The sequence below is a fragment of the Moschus berezovskii genome, chromosome 10 (assembly GCF_049115385.1).
Source record: "Moschus berezovskii isolate FMDL1 chromosome 10, NW_MosBer_1.0, whole genome shotgun sequence".
Classification (NCBI taxonomy): domain Eukaryota; kingdom Metazoa; phylum Chordata; class Mammalia; order Artiodactyla; family Moschidae; genus Moschus; species Moschus berezovskii.
The window spans coordinates 34869721-34885852 of record NC_142469.1 but is presented as its reverse complement, the minus strand read 5'-3'; the positions used below and the strand labels follow the sequence as shown (position 1 = coordinate 34885852).

Genomic DNA, 16132 nt, shown 5'->3' with positions numbered 1-16132 from the left:
GGTTTTCCTGTGATATGTCTCATTCTGTTTAGAATTAAGTGCTGACAATAAAAATGTTAAGTGAAAAAAGTTAATTATAAGCACTTAGAATATGATGTGTTAAAATTAATGTGTTTAGGTCTTTTTTAAAGCATACAACTAATAAAATCTCAATAGTTGTTACACCCATGTACAGAATTAGAAATATTTAATTTTATTTGTGCTTTTACATATTTTCCATATGTTCTATAATAGTGGTATACTTTGATAATCAAAAAAAGAAAAAGGTCAAATATCTGATTGAGGAACAAAGTTTCAGTCAGTCGCTCAGTCATGTCCAACTCTTTGCGACCCAATGAACTGCAGCACACCAGGCTTCCCTGTCCATCACCAACTCCTGGAGCCTATTCAAACTCCTGTCCATTGAGTCGGTAATGCCATCCAACAATCTCATCCTCTGTCATCCCCTTCTCCTCCTGCTTTCAATCTTTTCCAGCATCAGGATCTTTTCCAATGACTCAGTTCTTCGCATCAGGTGGCCAAAGTATTAGAGTTTCAGCATCAGTCCTTCCAATGAATATTCAGGACTGATTTCCTTTAGGATGCACTGCTTGGATCTCCTTGCTGTCCGAGGAACTCTCAAAAGTCTTCTCCAACACCACAATTCAAAAGCATCAATTCTACGGTGCTCAGCTTTCTTTCCAACTCTCACATCCATACATGACCACTGGAAAAACCACAGCTTTCACTAGATGGACCTTTGTTGGCAAAGTAATATCTCTTCTTTTTAATAAGATATCTGGGTTGGTCATAACTTTTCTTCCAAGGAGCAAGCATCTTTTAATTTCATTGCAGTCACAATCTGCAGTGATTTTGGAGGCCAAAAAAATACTCTGTCACTGTTTTCATTGTTTCCCCATCTATTTGCCATGAGGAGCAAAGAATTCAGGCTAAATTAAGTTGAGCAAGCATTTACCAAACATATATTATATGGAGGTCTGGTAAATGTTAAGCACCAAACAGATGCTTTGGCTAACCGGGCATTATCATACAGTTGATATATGATAATGCAAACCATTCAATGTCATAGTAATCCAAGTCTATGCCCCAAACAGGAATGCTGAAGAAGCTTAAATTGAACGGTTCTGTGAAGACCTATAAAACCTTCTAGAACTAACACCCAAAAATGAGGTCCTTTTCATTATACGGGACTGGAATGCAAAAGTAGTGAGCTAAGAGATACCTGGAGTAACAGCCAAATTTGGCCTTGGAGTACAGAATGAAGCAGGACAAGGGCTAATAGAGTTTTGCCAAGAGAACACACTGGTCATGGCAAACGCCTTCTTCCAACAACACAGAAGACTCCACACATAACATCATCAGATGGGCAACACTGAAATCAGATTGATTATATTCTTTGCAGCCAAAGATGGAGAAGCTCTTTACAGTCAGCAAAAATAAGACTGAGAGCTGACTGTGGCTCAGATAATGAACGCCTTATTGCCAAACTCAGACTTAAACTGAAGAAAGTAGGGAAAATAACTAGACCATTCAGGTATGACCTAAATCAAATCCCTTAAGATTATATAGTGGAAGTGACAAAGACATTCAAGGAATTAGATATGATAGAGTGGCTGAAGAACTATGGACGGAGTTTCATGACATTGTACAGGAGGCAGTGATCAAGACCATCCCCAAGAAAAAGAAATGCTAAAAGGAAAAATGGTTGTCTGAGGAGGCCTTCAAGTAACTGAGAAAAGAAAAGAGGCAAAAGGGAAAGGAGAAAAGGAAAGCTAGGTCCATTTGAAGGCAGAGTTCCAAAGAATAGCAAGGAGAGATAAGACAGCCTTCCTCAGTGATCAACGCAAAGAAACAGGAAAACAATAAAATAGGAAAGACCAGAGAACTCTTCAAGAAAATCAGAGATACCAAGGGAACATTTCATGGAAAGATGGACACAATTAAGGACAGAAATGGTATGGACCTAACAGAAGCAAAAGACACTAAGAAGAGGTGGCAATAATACACAGAAGAATTATACAAAAAAGATCTTCATTACCCAGATAACCATGATGTGATCACTCACCTCGAGCCAGACATCCTGGAATGTGAAGTCAAGTGGGCCTTAGGAAGCATCACTACAAAGCTAGTGGAAGTTACAAATTCCGGTTGAGCTCTTTCAAATCCTAAAAGATGATGCTGTGAAAGTGCTGCACTCAGTATGCCAGCAAATTTGGAAACTCAACAGTGGCCACAGGACTGGAAAAGGTCAGTTTTCATTCTAATTCCAAGGAAAGGTACTGCTAAAGAATGTGCAAACTACCACACAATTGCACTCATCTCACACGTTAGCAAAGTAATACTCAAAATTCTCCAAGCCAGGCTTTAATAGTACATGAACCGTGAACTTCAGATGTTCAAGCTGGATTTAGAAAAGGCAGAGGAAGAAGAGATCAAATTGCCAATATCCGTTGGATCATCAAAAAAGCAAGAGAGTCCCAGAAAAACATCTACTTCTGCTTTATTGATTACACCAAAGCCTTTGACTGTGTGGATCACAGCAAACTGTGGAAAATTCTTAAAGAGATGTGAATACCAGACCACCTGACCTGCCTCCTGAGAAATCTGTATGAAGGTCAAGAAGCAACAGTTAGAACTGAACATGGTTCCAAACCCGGAAAGGAGTATGTCAAGGCTGTATATTGTCACTCTGCTTATTTAACTTATATACAGAGTACATCATGAGAAATGCCGGGCTGGAAGAAGCACAAGCTGGGATGAAGATTGCCGGGAGAAATATCAATAACCTCAGATATGCAGATGACACCACCCTTATGGCAGAAAGTAAATAAGAACTAAAGAGCCACTTGATGAAAGCAAAAGAGGAGAGTGAAAAGTTGGTTTAAAACTCAACATTCAGAAAACTAAGATCATGGCATTTGGTTCCATCACTTCATGGCAAACAGATGGGGAGACAATAGAAACAGCAACAGACTTTATTTTGGGGGCCTCCAAAATCACTGCTGATGGTGACTGCAGCCATCAAATTAAAAGACACTTGCTCCTTGGAAGAAAAGCTATGACCAACCTAGACAGCATATTAAAAAGCAGAGACACTACTTTGCTGACAAAGATCTGTCTAGTCAAAGCTATGGTTTTTCCAGTGGTCATGTATGGATATGAGAGTTGGACTATAAAGAAAGCTGAGTGCTGAAGAATTGATGCTTTGGAATTGTGGTGTTGAAGAAGACTCTTGACAGTCTCTTGGACTGGAAGGAGATCAAAGCAGTCTATCCTAAAAGAAATCAGTCCTGAATATTCATTGGAAGGACTGATGCTGAAACTGAAATTCCAATTCTTTGGTCACCTGATGCCGAGCACTGACGCATTTGAAAAGACCCTGATTCTGGAAAACATTTAAGGCCAGAAGAGAAGGGGCTGACAGAGGATGAGATGGTTGGATGGCATCACCGACTCAATGGACATGGGTTTGGGTGAACTCCGGGAGTTGGTGATGGACAGGGAAGCCTGGCGTGCTGCAGTCCATGGGGTCGCAAAGTGTCAGACATGACTGAGCGACTGAACTGACCTGATACAGTTGAGATAAAAATTTTAAAAAATAAAAAAAGGAAAGCATCAGCTAGATAACATCCAAATCATGCTAAGTAGTAATGAAGCTTGTTGCTGCTCTGCATGGTTTGCATGGCAAGATATGGACCCATTCCCATCCTTCCCACTGCAACAAATACATGTTGAGAGGGACAAAGACACAGGAACACAATCCAATATAATTATGACTACTGTCAGACACAGACTAGTCTTACTCAACAGCAGAAGAGGGAGGTAACAGTGTTTAACAATCTTTTAATATTAGTACAGTTCTAAGGCAGTGGTCAGTTCCACAGGAAGTCACCAGCATTCAGGCATTAAACACATTTTCTACATTGCAGATTCAGGAAGTGGCAAGTGAAGAGATGTTTGCAGACATCTATAAGCCAGAGGAAAGTGAAATTGAACCCTTATGGTTTACCACATCTTCTTTAAAAATTCATAGTTTTAAAACCAAGATACGAGACTTCTCTGGCAGTCCAACAGTTAACTCTGCATTTCCAGTGCAGGGGGCACAGGTTTCATCCATCCCTGGTTGGGGAACTAAGATCTCATATGTGGAGTGGCAAGGCCAAAGGATTTTAAAAATTAAAAATTAAATAAGACATGATTTGGAATAGGTCATTCAATTTAGTAGATTCAAATGAATTACCATTAAAATCCTATTCTGAATCTGTCACCTACTAGGTAAAGAATACTGAGCAAGTTACATCTCTATGCCTCATGTGCTGCATCTGTAAAACAGGATAATAATACTGCCTATGTCACAAACTGTTATAAGAATTAAATGGTAAAATCTGTAACTCTGTTCAAAGTTTTAAAAGATTACTTAAGAATAGTTTCTTGTATTTCTATGCCACCTTTATAGTTCTGGTTTCTCATCTCTTAATTAGTAAATTCAGCGTGCAGGTTCTATTCCAGGCTAATTTATACACTTCCGGAAGGAACGGCCTCTTAAGTAATCTTTTAAAACTTTGAACAGAGTTACAGATTTTACCATTTGTGATAAACTGGTATATATAATTTAACCAGAACCATAAGAAAATTAGTATTGAGTGAATTCTGAAGCACTTTCAACATGTTATAGGAATAATGTGGGCTTTCTTGAGTTTTATGCATTCATAAGTGAATGGTCTGTATCTCGTGCCTTTGTTGGTTTTCTGTGAGCTGTAGTTTCTGGGAAGTGAGCAGCTCTCATTCCTGTAACTCTTGTAATCCAGTCATTCGTGTGCCTCCTTCATGTGGATTCAGTACGGCTGTGGTGCTGTTATCCCTCTGATAGGAACTCTAACTCTGTGTAAAGCCCCAAAGGTCTGTTCCTTATTTTTATTTTATATTGTGCTATATTTCATTTACAGTGTTGTGTTTGTTTCAGGTGTATAGCAAAGTGATACAGTCATATATATATATATGAATTAACAAAAGCAGTTCCCGTCTTTTGATGGGGTGCTCATGGTTTATAACATAAATGGCATTACTTTGAGAGAGGGATAACTTAGGTATGGTACTGGGTTTTTTTCTTTTTGCAGCTTGAGGCAGTTGTAAAATAACTTAATGTAGCTTTTTACAACTGTGTATTCTATAGTATTTTTTCATTTGGTGAAATTTTAACTGTTAATGTTTTTGGCATTGTGCTTTGTACCATTTATTAAATAAAAATTAAAAAAAAGAATTAAATGAGTTAACGCATGTAAACGTGATTAGAATTCTTGACACTGTAAACAAACAGCAGCTATTCTTTAAAACAATACAGGAATACAAAAGAAGGTAGAAAAATATTCCGTATTTCCTTACCATCCACTTTTTGAACCACACAGCTTTGGTATCCACCAATGCAAGAAAATATATAGGATCCAAAATTTTTTGTGAGACAAAATGGCTTTGCTCATGTTTAACTGATAACAAAGACAAGGTGCTCTCCACAATTTCTTCCATATACCTAATAGTTTGGGAAAGAAGTGATTTTTAGAAAAAAAATGTTATATATATAATAATTACATTTTTTATTTATGGAATGATAAAATAACGGGTAATATTTAGAAACCTCAATTTTTAATATTTCAGTAAATGGCAGAGATGAGATTCACCCCCAATTTCCTCTGCTCTAAAACTTATGTTCTACTTCAACACTAGCTGTTCAAATTTAACTTTCCTTTTTAGACCACAGTTACCCTTACAACCTCATTAAAAATCTTAGAATTAAAAAGGGAAAAGTTTAAAGAACATTGAAGGAACTTCACCAAAGTATCAAAGACTCAGAGACCAGTAATGAAAGAACCTGAGGCTACAGCAGCCTCTTTTTACCTTGCTGTGATAATTTTGTTGCCGTTTAGTCACTAAGTTGTGCCTGACTCTTTTTGCAACCCCATGGACTGTAGCCTACATGGTTCCTTTCTTTATGGGATTAACCAGGCAAGAAAGTGGGTTACATTTACTTCTCCAGGGGATCTTTCGGACCCAGGGATTGAACCCACAATCTCCTGTATTGGCAGGTGAATTTTTTACAGCTGAGCCACTTGGGAAACACATTGTGATAATTAAACTGTATTATATGTACTGGGCGGAGAAGGCAATGGCAAGCCACTCAAGTACTGTTGCCTAGAAAATCCCATGGACGGAGGAGCCTGGTAGGCTGCAGTCCGTGGGGTCGCTAAGGGTCGGACACGACTGAGCGACTTCACTTTCAATTTTCACTTTCACACATTGGAGAAGGAAATGGCAACCCACTCCAGTGTTCTTGCCTGGAGAATCCCAGGGACGGGGGAGCCTGGTGGGCTTCCGTCTATGGGGTCACACAGAGTCGGACATGACTGAAGTGACTTAGCAGCAGCAGCAGCAGCATATGTACTGGGATAGAGCCATTCCCATAGCTTAGTACAAAACATGAAAAGCTAAAAACAAACCACATGAAATCAGTTGACTATCTACTTTTTAAATTTATGTGGCCAGTAAGATTCCTAATCTTATTACTGGTATAAATTAGGGGGCTTACTTTTCTGGGTGTCGAATCCAAAATGATGGAGCCTCTTTCTGATATTCATTTAGAAGACGAATCTATAAAACAGTGTATAATCATTCTCAAAAGGTTAGAATTCTTAAATACAGAATTACATCAAGAGAAATAAAAGCATACTACCGAAAGTAAATACCTTTTTAAGTAAATGGGTCACATTAGTATTACTTATGTCTATGCCAGTTGAAAGAGTAGGAATATGATTTTCTCTAGAAAGAAAGTATAACTCCAAATATTTAGCTAAAAAGGAAAAGTAAAAATAAGGTTATTATGCCATTCAGTTATAGTGCTTTCTAAAACGTTATTTCTATCCATTTTTCTTAAGCACAAATTTTCAAAAGTTTTGAAAATGATATAATTAACATACCTAAGCTTGTATAAATTTCCTTGGTCATATGTAATGGTGAAAGTGTAAAAGTCTGGGCATAGAATTTTAATATCCGGTCCTATGGAAATGAAACAAAATTTGTATCCAAGATTCTTTCATCATCTATTTTTGTAAGAATCATTTTTTCACATAGCAAAAACCTTAATAAACACATTCAAAAACTTCAAGAGAAATGTAACTAAAATGGCACATTCTTGTGTTGGGTTGGCAAAAAGTAAAGTCAACCAAAACTAAGGAGTCAATCTAATGCAGCAGAACATTGTAAAATTTGGTAATAGTGAATACAGACATGAGGAGGCAGAGTGAGGTTCACTAAAGGAAGGAAACGATATAATTTGTTACAATCTGACACAATGGAAAGGTGTCAGACAAGGAAACAGCAGGAGTACTAAATGTACAAAACAAACAAAAACCCCACTCCTTTCCAAATCCAGTATCTGTTGTTTTAACTGCTTACATGGAAAGTTTAGACTTTTAGGACTTCAATAATTTTACCTACTCCCAAGAAAAATATTATACTGTAAAATTTTACATTATTAAAACATAAAGCAGAAACTATCACAATGTAAAAAAATTAAATGAGATAATAGACGTAGTCAGTACGTGACACTAACAGGTACTTAGAAATGACAGCTTATCATTTTAATTATACCAACTTTGATGGGATTAATCTTATAGTGAAATTCAATTTCTCATTAAAAAAATAAAATTCCCTCAAATGTTCTACTTCGAGGAAAAAACTAATAACCTTGCCTATAATGGCAACCCACTCCAGTATTCTTGCCTGGAGAATCCCATGGACAGAGGAGCCTGGTGGGCTACAGTCCACAGGGACGCAAAGAGTGGGACACGACTGAGCGACTTCACTCACTCACTCATATCAAATATTAGATTAATACATTTAAGAAAATGGTTACCCAAGGAGATGGACATGACTCAGATGGTAAAGAATCTGCCCACAATGTGGGAGACCGGGGTTCAATCCCTGGGTTAGGAAAACACCTTGGAGAAGGGAATGGCAACTCACTCCAATATTCTTGCCTGGAGAATTCCATGGGCAGAGGAGCCTGGTGGGAATATAGTCCAGGGGGCCGCAAAGAGTCGCATACAGTTGAATGACTAACACACGTACACACAAGTGACTAAAAATATATTGAAATAACCCAAGAGATTCTTACTGAACACAGGTTATTAATTAATTTGGGACACATGTTTTCATAGTTGCAGCAATTGGTAAGCATTAATATTTGTCACACTTTTCAAATACTATATACTTAACTCAGTTACATGTAAGCATCCTTCAGAGTAGAAAATGAAGAAACAGAATCGAACTCAAGAATATGGATAAAGCATAAGTTCTAGACAAAAAGAACATCATGCCTTGTTTCCTACTCAAATGATTGGTTCTACTGTCATCTCACCTCAGGTGACTAGTTTTTCCAATTTTACTGCCTTAAGTACTAACACAAACTCTTGCTGCATATAATGACCAAACCAAACCAAACCACTTAAATTGATCCAGCATGATCTTTACAATGTTTATAAAAGGAATAAAGAAAACCTATTAGAGCACTATTCTGGGAAACTTAAACAATTGTATTTCCTGTTAGAATGCGTTGAAGTGAAAAGGCAACCCTGAAATATCTTTCCCCCTTGAATCTTTCAGAATTTTTGAGAAGTCTGCATCACCCTCTGGTGTTAGTACAGTTGAACTGCATCCAGGATTGAGTAAACACCATTTTCCCTCTTACAAAAATATGAACAAATCACTTGTTTCCAAATCCCTTCTGTTGACCAGTACAATTATACTTTCATTGATGAAAGAGTATTTTTAAGTAGTAAAAAAGTATTGAGATTTATTTTTATGAACTGTTTACTGTCTCATCTTCTAGGATATAAGTGCTATGCAGGCAAAGGCTTCTGTCTTGCTCAGTGTAGTCCCAGTATCTGAACTAGAATGATGTGTATCGTAGGTAAATTTATCTTTTACTAATACCTTAAAAAATTCTATATAAAAAACCTTATATATTTTAAGGACACTTTTTTCCTTCACTGATATATCATTTATGAAGAAAAAGGCACTTAAAAAAAACTTAAGTTTGTAGTTAAATGTGATGCTGGAATACAGTCCGGATTTTTTTTAATCCCATATAACTACTGCACTTTTTAACATAACTTTGCTTTTCATCATATAGTGTTTCTGAGAAGTCATATGTGAATCATTTTCTACATAACTACCTCTACTACTTTGCAACCTTAATTTTTGCAATTGTCTATATTTGCTGTATAATTCATCTCTATTATCTTCTAATGTCTTAGCTTTACAGTTTTCTAACTTCTCTTTCTAGGCAGTTGGTGGCAGTGGTTTAGTTCCTAAGTCATGTCTGACTCTTGCGATCATGAACTAGAGCCTGCCAGGCTCCTCTGTCCATTGGGTTCGCCAGGCAAGAATACTAGAGTGGGCTATCATTTCTATTTCCAGGGAATATCTGAGACCCAGGAACCGAACTTGGGTCGCTTGCATTGCAGGCAGATTCTTTACCAACTGAGTTAGGAGGGAAGCCCTTCTAAGCACAGAAGCGATCTCTAACACTTAAATACATAAGGAAAATGCTTATTTATATCTTTCAGAGTAAATTTTAATCATTCCAAGTTCAAGTTTTCACATGTGAATTCTTTCTTTTAAAATATTTTTCTTAATTGAAAAACAATGACAAAGATACTTGGATGTCCCTTTAGAAGATAAAAACAAAACGCATACACTAATAAAGTCTGTCTTGGCAATGAAGTGTGATACTAACCAGACCCTGAATCTAATCATGACGTAGTAAGCTAATTCCCTAAAAAAAAAAAAAAAAAACTTGACAATTCAAAACCTGGAGGTGAATTTCCATAAATATTCGAGCTACCATTAAAGAAAATTATATGCCATTTGCTTCTAGAATGGTACGGAAATAAACAGAAAATGTTTATACTTCCGTAAGCATTTCCTTACACTAAATACAGGATCAGGATCTGAAAGATATGTTGTCAGCTTCTCACAGAGAGTGGTCCAATTTTCACAGTTCAGGACATCAGATGGAGGAGCTGAACACAATGTTTGCAAGGCTTCATATCTCACCTATAATTTTTTAAAAGAATTTTTATTAATAATCACCCACCAAAATAACAGCAATTCTCAAAATATTTAACAAACATTGAAAGGCTGAGTTTTGATAATTGCTTTAAAGAGCCAATTGAGAATCAGATGCCCTTTCATGAAACAATTCTTGATAACTGATTTTTTTAGACTGCTTCGCAAAGAAACAAAATAGGTTATTTTATGTAATGCAAAAACTAAAAAACACTAAAAGTTCATTAGGGTTTTTCCACAAGATGTTGCAGAAAAACAAATTTTTTGGCCCATCCAATATACTGGGAGATTCTGGGTCACGTGTCTGAGGAGAACAGGAGAAGGTACGGCAGTCAAATCTGAAAAGCCAGAATAAAGTGTCCCAGTGTCTCTTCCCATAGACTTTCCTCACTAGAACAATCCTCCACATGTGGTCCTGAAGCAGGAGGCAGATAAGTCCCCCCAGAGTAAAGCAACTGGAGATTCATTCTCTATTGATGGAAACTCCAAGACAAGAATAGAGGGCAATTAAGGGAGGAGGCTGGACCCTGAAGAGAACACATATTTCTCATTCCCGCAGTCAGGAGACCTCCCCGACCACACTGTGCAGAAAAGGTTCCTTGGAAACCAAACTGGAGTCAAGTTAAGGGATGTTCTACCCAGAAGTCTTTTCAGTAGGATCCATCTTGGCTAAGAGATGCACATGTATACAAGAATCCTGAGATATACCAAATAGGGACTGCAAACCAGGCACATCATAATGCTTGGTCAAAGGAAACCTGAAAGAAATGCTCCATATAAGTGATTCAAACTGCCATGTGGGCACAACTCAGGGACTCTCCCTCTGAGTCTGCCAAAATGTCTATCTACATGTACTGTACTCTTTTTCCTAATAAATACTTCATTTGCTTCACTACTTTCCGTCTTTGTGGAAATTCTTCTCTGCAAAGTAGAAGGTCCAGGGCCCTTGTCACTAACCACTGGTCTAGTGGCTAGGATCTGGTGGTCTCACCGCCACAATCCTGACCAATCTCTGGTTGGGAACCAAGCCCTGCTCTAAGCCATTGCAGGCCAAGGCCACCCAATTTCAGTCCTACAGTTTGAGGACTCTTAATTCTAAAACACTGCCCAGATGTTCCTGGTAAGGCATTCCCACTCCAAGACATATGAACAATTCTCACAAAACAGTTGATTTTAACTTGCTTTTGCTTCTACATCATATTTTCTGACCTTGTAACCACTGCAGGGGTGGGGGAGTCATTCAGCAATGTGATGCAAAATTGAATTTCTGAATTTTCATATAAATCTTTTTGAGAAGACATCCAATCAGAATTCTCAAAATCCAATCAGAACTCACTTAGGACAGTATGACCCAAGAGGCAGCAGTGGCAAAAAGCTCTATTCCAATCAGAAGTGGAATAAAGCTTCTCTGCCTCTCACTCTCCAACTAGTGAGTTCCTCAAAATTTGGTTGTTTTTCAGCTGACTAAAGCCTAGTGAGAGGAAAAAAAATGAAAATGAGGAGTCAGAAAGCTAAGACCTTAGGACACTAGGCACTCCAAATCAGGATGTCAAGTTTTAGGTGAAAGATACAATACACATGTGTTTCTAAATGTCTATATATTCATATGAAAGACTTCAAAATACAGTTTTATTTGAGATAAGGATAAGCAGGACTAGAAAGAGAATTTAAAAACATAAGTAAATTTCTCCTTTTCAGTTAATTTTCAGGACAAAACTCCATTAATAATTTACTACTTGTTCAGAACAAAAGTTTCTGATCATGTACAGATTTCTAAACAATCCACTTAAAAACAATAATATTATTATCATATAAAGTCAGGTCCCATTGCTGATCTGTTGAAACATTTACCAGAAATCTAGAAAATAAATCAGAATGTGAAATGCTGAGAGAGGAAAAAAAAGATCAGTGAGAGTAAATCATAGCTATTCATTTGGTTGAAAATAAAAAGTTGAAGAAAAACAACATATTTTAAAATTGAGACCAAATCGTAAAATGTATGAGATGTCAGGTACTTCAAAAACCTTATAATTTTCTATGTCAAGAGAAACATACACTGTCAAATGAAAGAAAACTTCATAAAAATTAATTTATATAATTATTACAATATAAAGAAATACACTCATTAAAGCTGCTTTTAAAAAATCTTTTCAAATAAATGAATATATGTGTCAAAGTTGGTCATACTTTCCAAAGTAGAAAGACCATTAAATGAAGTTTTTTTTCTTCAAAGAAATCACTAAATTATCACATAGTGAAGGAACAGTTTTGGGGGAAACTGCTCATAACTTCATCTCCTTGAAATCTGAAACTGGAAATAAAGATTTCCTCTTATAAACTGTGACAGTTCTCTAAGGAGAACATCTTTTATTCTGGGCCTCTTCAAGACTAGAAGGTCTAGCAGGGATGTAAGCCTAGAACTGTCAAGGTATTAAAGGATTATCTAGAAGAGAAATAATACAGCTGCAATTGAGTATAATAAATAATAAGTATATCAGAGTGAACTTGACAGTGGTCCTTTAAACTTACCTCTTTAGGTTGCCCAGGATCCAACTGGTCTAAAATCAACTGTAATTTTCCTTGACAAAATTTGTAACTCTGTAACACAATTAACAGGACGTTCATTCCTTCACTCATTTAGTAGACTTTTAGAGGTATTATTATAAATGATTTTAATATAATTCCAAGCACAAAATGCATTCTGAACAAGAGAAGGGAATGAACTAGTTTGGTTTGGCAGCAAACTTAAAATTTTTGTATCCCAAGGCATTTAAGTGAGAACTTAATGTTCCACTAGGACAGTGTACCTTCCTATATATGAAGGTTATCATTTGCTGAGCAGTTGAACATGAAGAACACTGTAAGACTCAAAAGACATGTAAAAGTAAAAAGTGTTTTACACCCAGAAATCTTAGATCTATGAAACAAAGATAAAACAACACAACCAAATAAGAAGGTACTAAAGGTACCCAAACCATAACTATAATGCTGACTGAACTTTTTTGTTCCTTTTCTTTTCTGTACTTCTCTGTAAACTTTCTTCATGCCTCCTCTTAAGTGAAGAATTCCTGAAGTAAAAACTTTCAACTAGAAAAAAGTTTATAGTAGACCATAACCTATTTTGGAAAAGGAAAGAATCTTTTTCTTGCCAAAGCAATTTAAATAATACCTAAAATAACCACTTAAAAATAAAAGCTGCCACCATTATGGAGTAGCCTCATTAATATGCTTACTAATCTATATAAGATATTGGGTTCCCAGGTGGTACAGTGGTAAAGAATCCACCTGCCAATGCAGGAGATGCAAGAGACCCAGGTTCAATCCCTGGGTCGGGAAGGTTCCCTGAAGTAGGAAATGGCACCAGTGTGGAAATCCCACAGACAGAGGGGCCTGGTGGGCTACACCAGAGGTTGCAACAAGTCAGACACAATTGAGCACACATGCATTACTATATAATATTCCATGTCATCTTAAACACAGTATAAGTTATTCCTAAAATGTTACATAAGCAATGAAATAACTTATTACACTAGAAATCAGAATAAGTCTAAAAGTGTGGAAAGCAGGAATACCTACCTTAAAGGTTTCCTGTATTTAAGATTTCCGATTTCCTCTAGTGTTGCTGTGTATCAGTGGATGGGCAAATTTCCATTGCAACTAACTGCAATAACTGACTTAACTAGAGCATGCAGGTAATGTGTTCCATTGAATACAGATTTGTTAGAAGTATTTAGAACAGCTGAAAGAGTTATATTAAAAATTCCTGCCCCTCTTCCCCCACCAAAAAAGGGCGGTCCGGTAGTTAAGACTCCATGCTTCCAATGCAGGGACCATGGGTTTGATCCCTAGTCCAAAAATTAAGATTCCACATGCCATACAGCACAGCACAGTCAAGAAATAAATAAACAGATAAATTCCTGAGGGAGCTGTTGCTGCTGCTAAGTCACTTCAGTCGTGTCTGACTCTGTGTGACCCCATAGACGGAAGCCCACCAGGCTCCCCCGTCCCTGGGATTCTCCAGGCAACAACACTGGAGTGGGTTGCCATTTCCTTCTCCAATGTATGAAAGTGGAAAGTGAAAAGTGAAAGTGAAGTCACTCAGTCGTGTCCGACCCCTAGCGACCCCACGGACTGCAGCCTACCAGGCTCCATGGGATTTTCCAGGCAATAGTACTGGAGTGGCTTGCCATTGCCTTCTCCGCCTGAGGGAGCAGGATCTGCTAACTTCATTGCTAAAGCAACACAAAATAGATCTGCTGGTGATATCAATACAGGTAGATAACTCCTGGAATGTGAAGTCAAGTGGGCCCTAGGAAGCATCACTACGAACAAAGCTAGTGGAGGTAATGGAATCCCAGTTGAGCTATTTCAAATCCTGAAAGATGATGCTGTGAAAGTGCTGCACTCCATATGCCAGCAAATTTGGAAAACTCAGCAGTGGCCACAGGACTGGAAAAGGTCAGTCTTCATTCCAATCCCAAAGAAAGGCAATGCCAAACAATGCTCAAACTACCACACAACTGTACTCATCTCACATGCTAGTAAAGTAATGCTCCAAATTCTCCAAGCCACACTTCAACAATATGTGATCTGTGAACTTCCAGATGTTAAAGCTGGTTTTAGAAAAGGCAGAGGAACCAGAGATCAAATTGCCAACATCCACTGGATCATGCAAAAAGCAAGAGAGTTCCAGAAAAATTTCTATTTCTGCTTTACTGACTATGCCAAAGCCTTCAACTGTGTGGATCACAATAAACGGGAAAATTCTGCAAGAGATGGGAATACAAGACCACCTGACCTGCCTCTTGAGAAACCTATATGCAGTCAGGAAGCAACAGTTAGAACTGGACATGGAACAACAGACTGGTTCCAAACAGGAAAAGGAGTACATCAAGGCTGTATATTGTCACCCTGCTTATTTAACTTATATGCAGAGTACATCATGAGAAACGCTGGGCTGGAAGAAGCACAAGCTGGATTCATGATTGCCAGGAGAAATATCAATAACCTCAGATATGCAGATGACACCACCCTTATGGCAGAAAGTGAAGAGGAACTGAAAAGCCTCTTGATGAAAGTGAAAGAGAAGAGTGAAAAAGTTGGCTTGAAGCTCAACATTCAGAAAACAAAGATCATGGCATCCAGTCCCATCACTTCATGGGAAATAGATGGGGAAACAGTGGAAACAGTGTCAGACTATTTTTTGGGGCTCCAAAATCATTTCAGATGGTGATTGTAGCCATGAAATTAAAAGACACTTATTCCTTGGAAGGAAAGTTATGACCAACCTAGATAGCATATTAAAAAGCAGAGACATTACTCTGCCAACTAAGGTCCGTCTGGTCAAGGCTATGGTTTTTCCAGTGGTCATATATGGATGTGAGAGTTGGACTGTGAAGAAAGTTGACCGCCGAAGAATTGATGCTTTTGAACTGTGGTGTTGGAGAAGACTCTTGAGAGTCCCTTGGACTGCAAGGAGATCCAACCAGTCCATCCTAAAGGAGATCAATCCTGGGTGTTCATTGGAAGGACTGATGCTAAGGCTGAAACTCCAATACTTTCACCACCTCATGCGAAGAGTTGACTCATTGGAAAAGACCCTGATGTTGGGAGGGACTGGGGGCGGGAGGAGAAGGGGACGACAGAGAATGAGATGGCTGGATGCATCACCAACTCGATGGACATGAGTTTGAGTAAACTCCGGGAGTTGGTGATGGACAGGGAGGCCTGGCGTGCTGCGATTCATGGGGTCGCAAAGAGTCGGATATGACTGAGCAACTGAAATGAACTGAACTAAACTAACTCCAAAAGGAAAAATAATTTTTAAACATATTTACATGTATGAAATTGTAATCCAAGCAAACAATTTCTGAGCAAACTCTACAGGGAAAAGGGCAGGAAGGAGAATAGGCTGATAATCTAAGATGAATTTTGGTCCTACTGCATGACCATACAGATACTAATTAAAAATCTTTAAATGCCAAAGTAAGATTTGTACACATTTCTGTCA

General features: G+C 37.8%; 1 protein-coding gene across 3 annotated transcripts in view; it reads right to left on the bottom strand.

Moving 5' to 3' along the window:
- Positions 1–16132, bottom strand: part of TBC1D32 (TBC1 domain family member 32) — a 204523-nt gene that overhangs the window by 167888 nt on the left and 20503 nt on the right. For all 3 annotated transcript variants that reach the window (XM_055432983.2, XM_055432982.2, XM_055432984.2), the window contains 6 exons: positions 12652–12720; positions 9985–10110; positions 6969–7047; positions 6738–6841; positions 6581–6642; positions 5383–5527 (listed from right to left, as the gene is read on the bottom strand). In XM_055432983.2, the coding sequence (XP_055288958.2) occupies positions 5383–5527; positions 6581–6642; positions 6738–6841; positions 6969–7047; positions 9985–10110; positions 12652–12720 (585 nt within the window). The remainder of the gene's footprint in view (positions 1–5382; positions 5528–6580; positions 6643–6737; positions 6842–6968; positions 7048–9984; positions 10111–12651; positions 12721–16132) is intronic.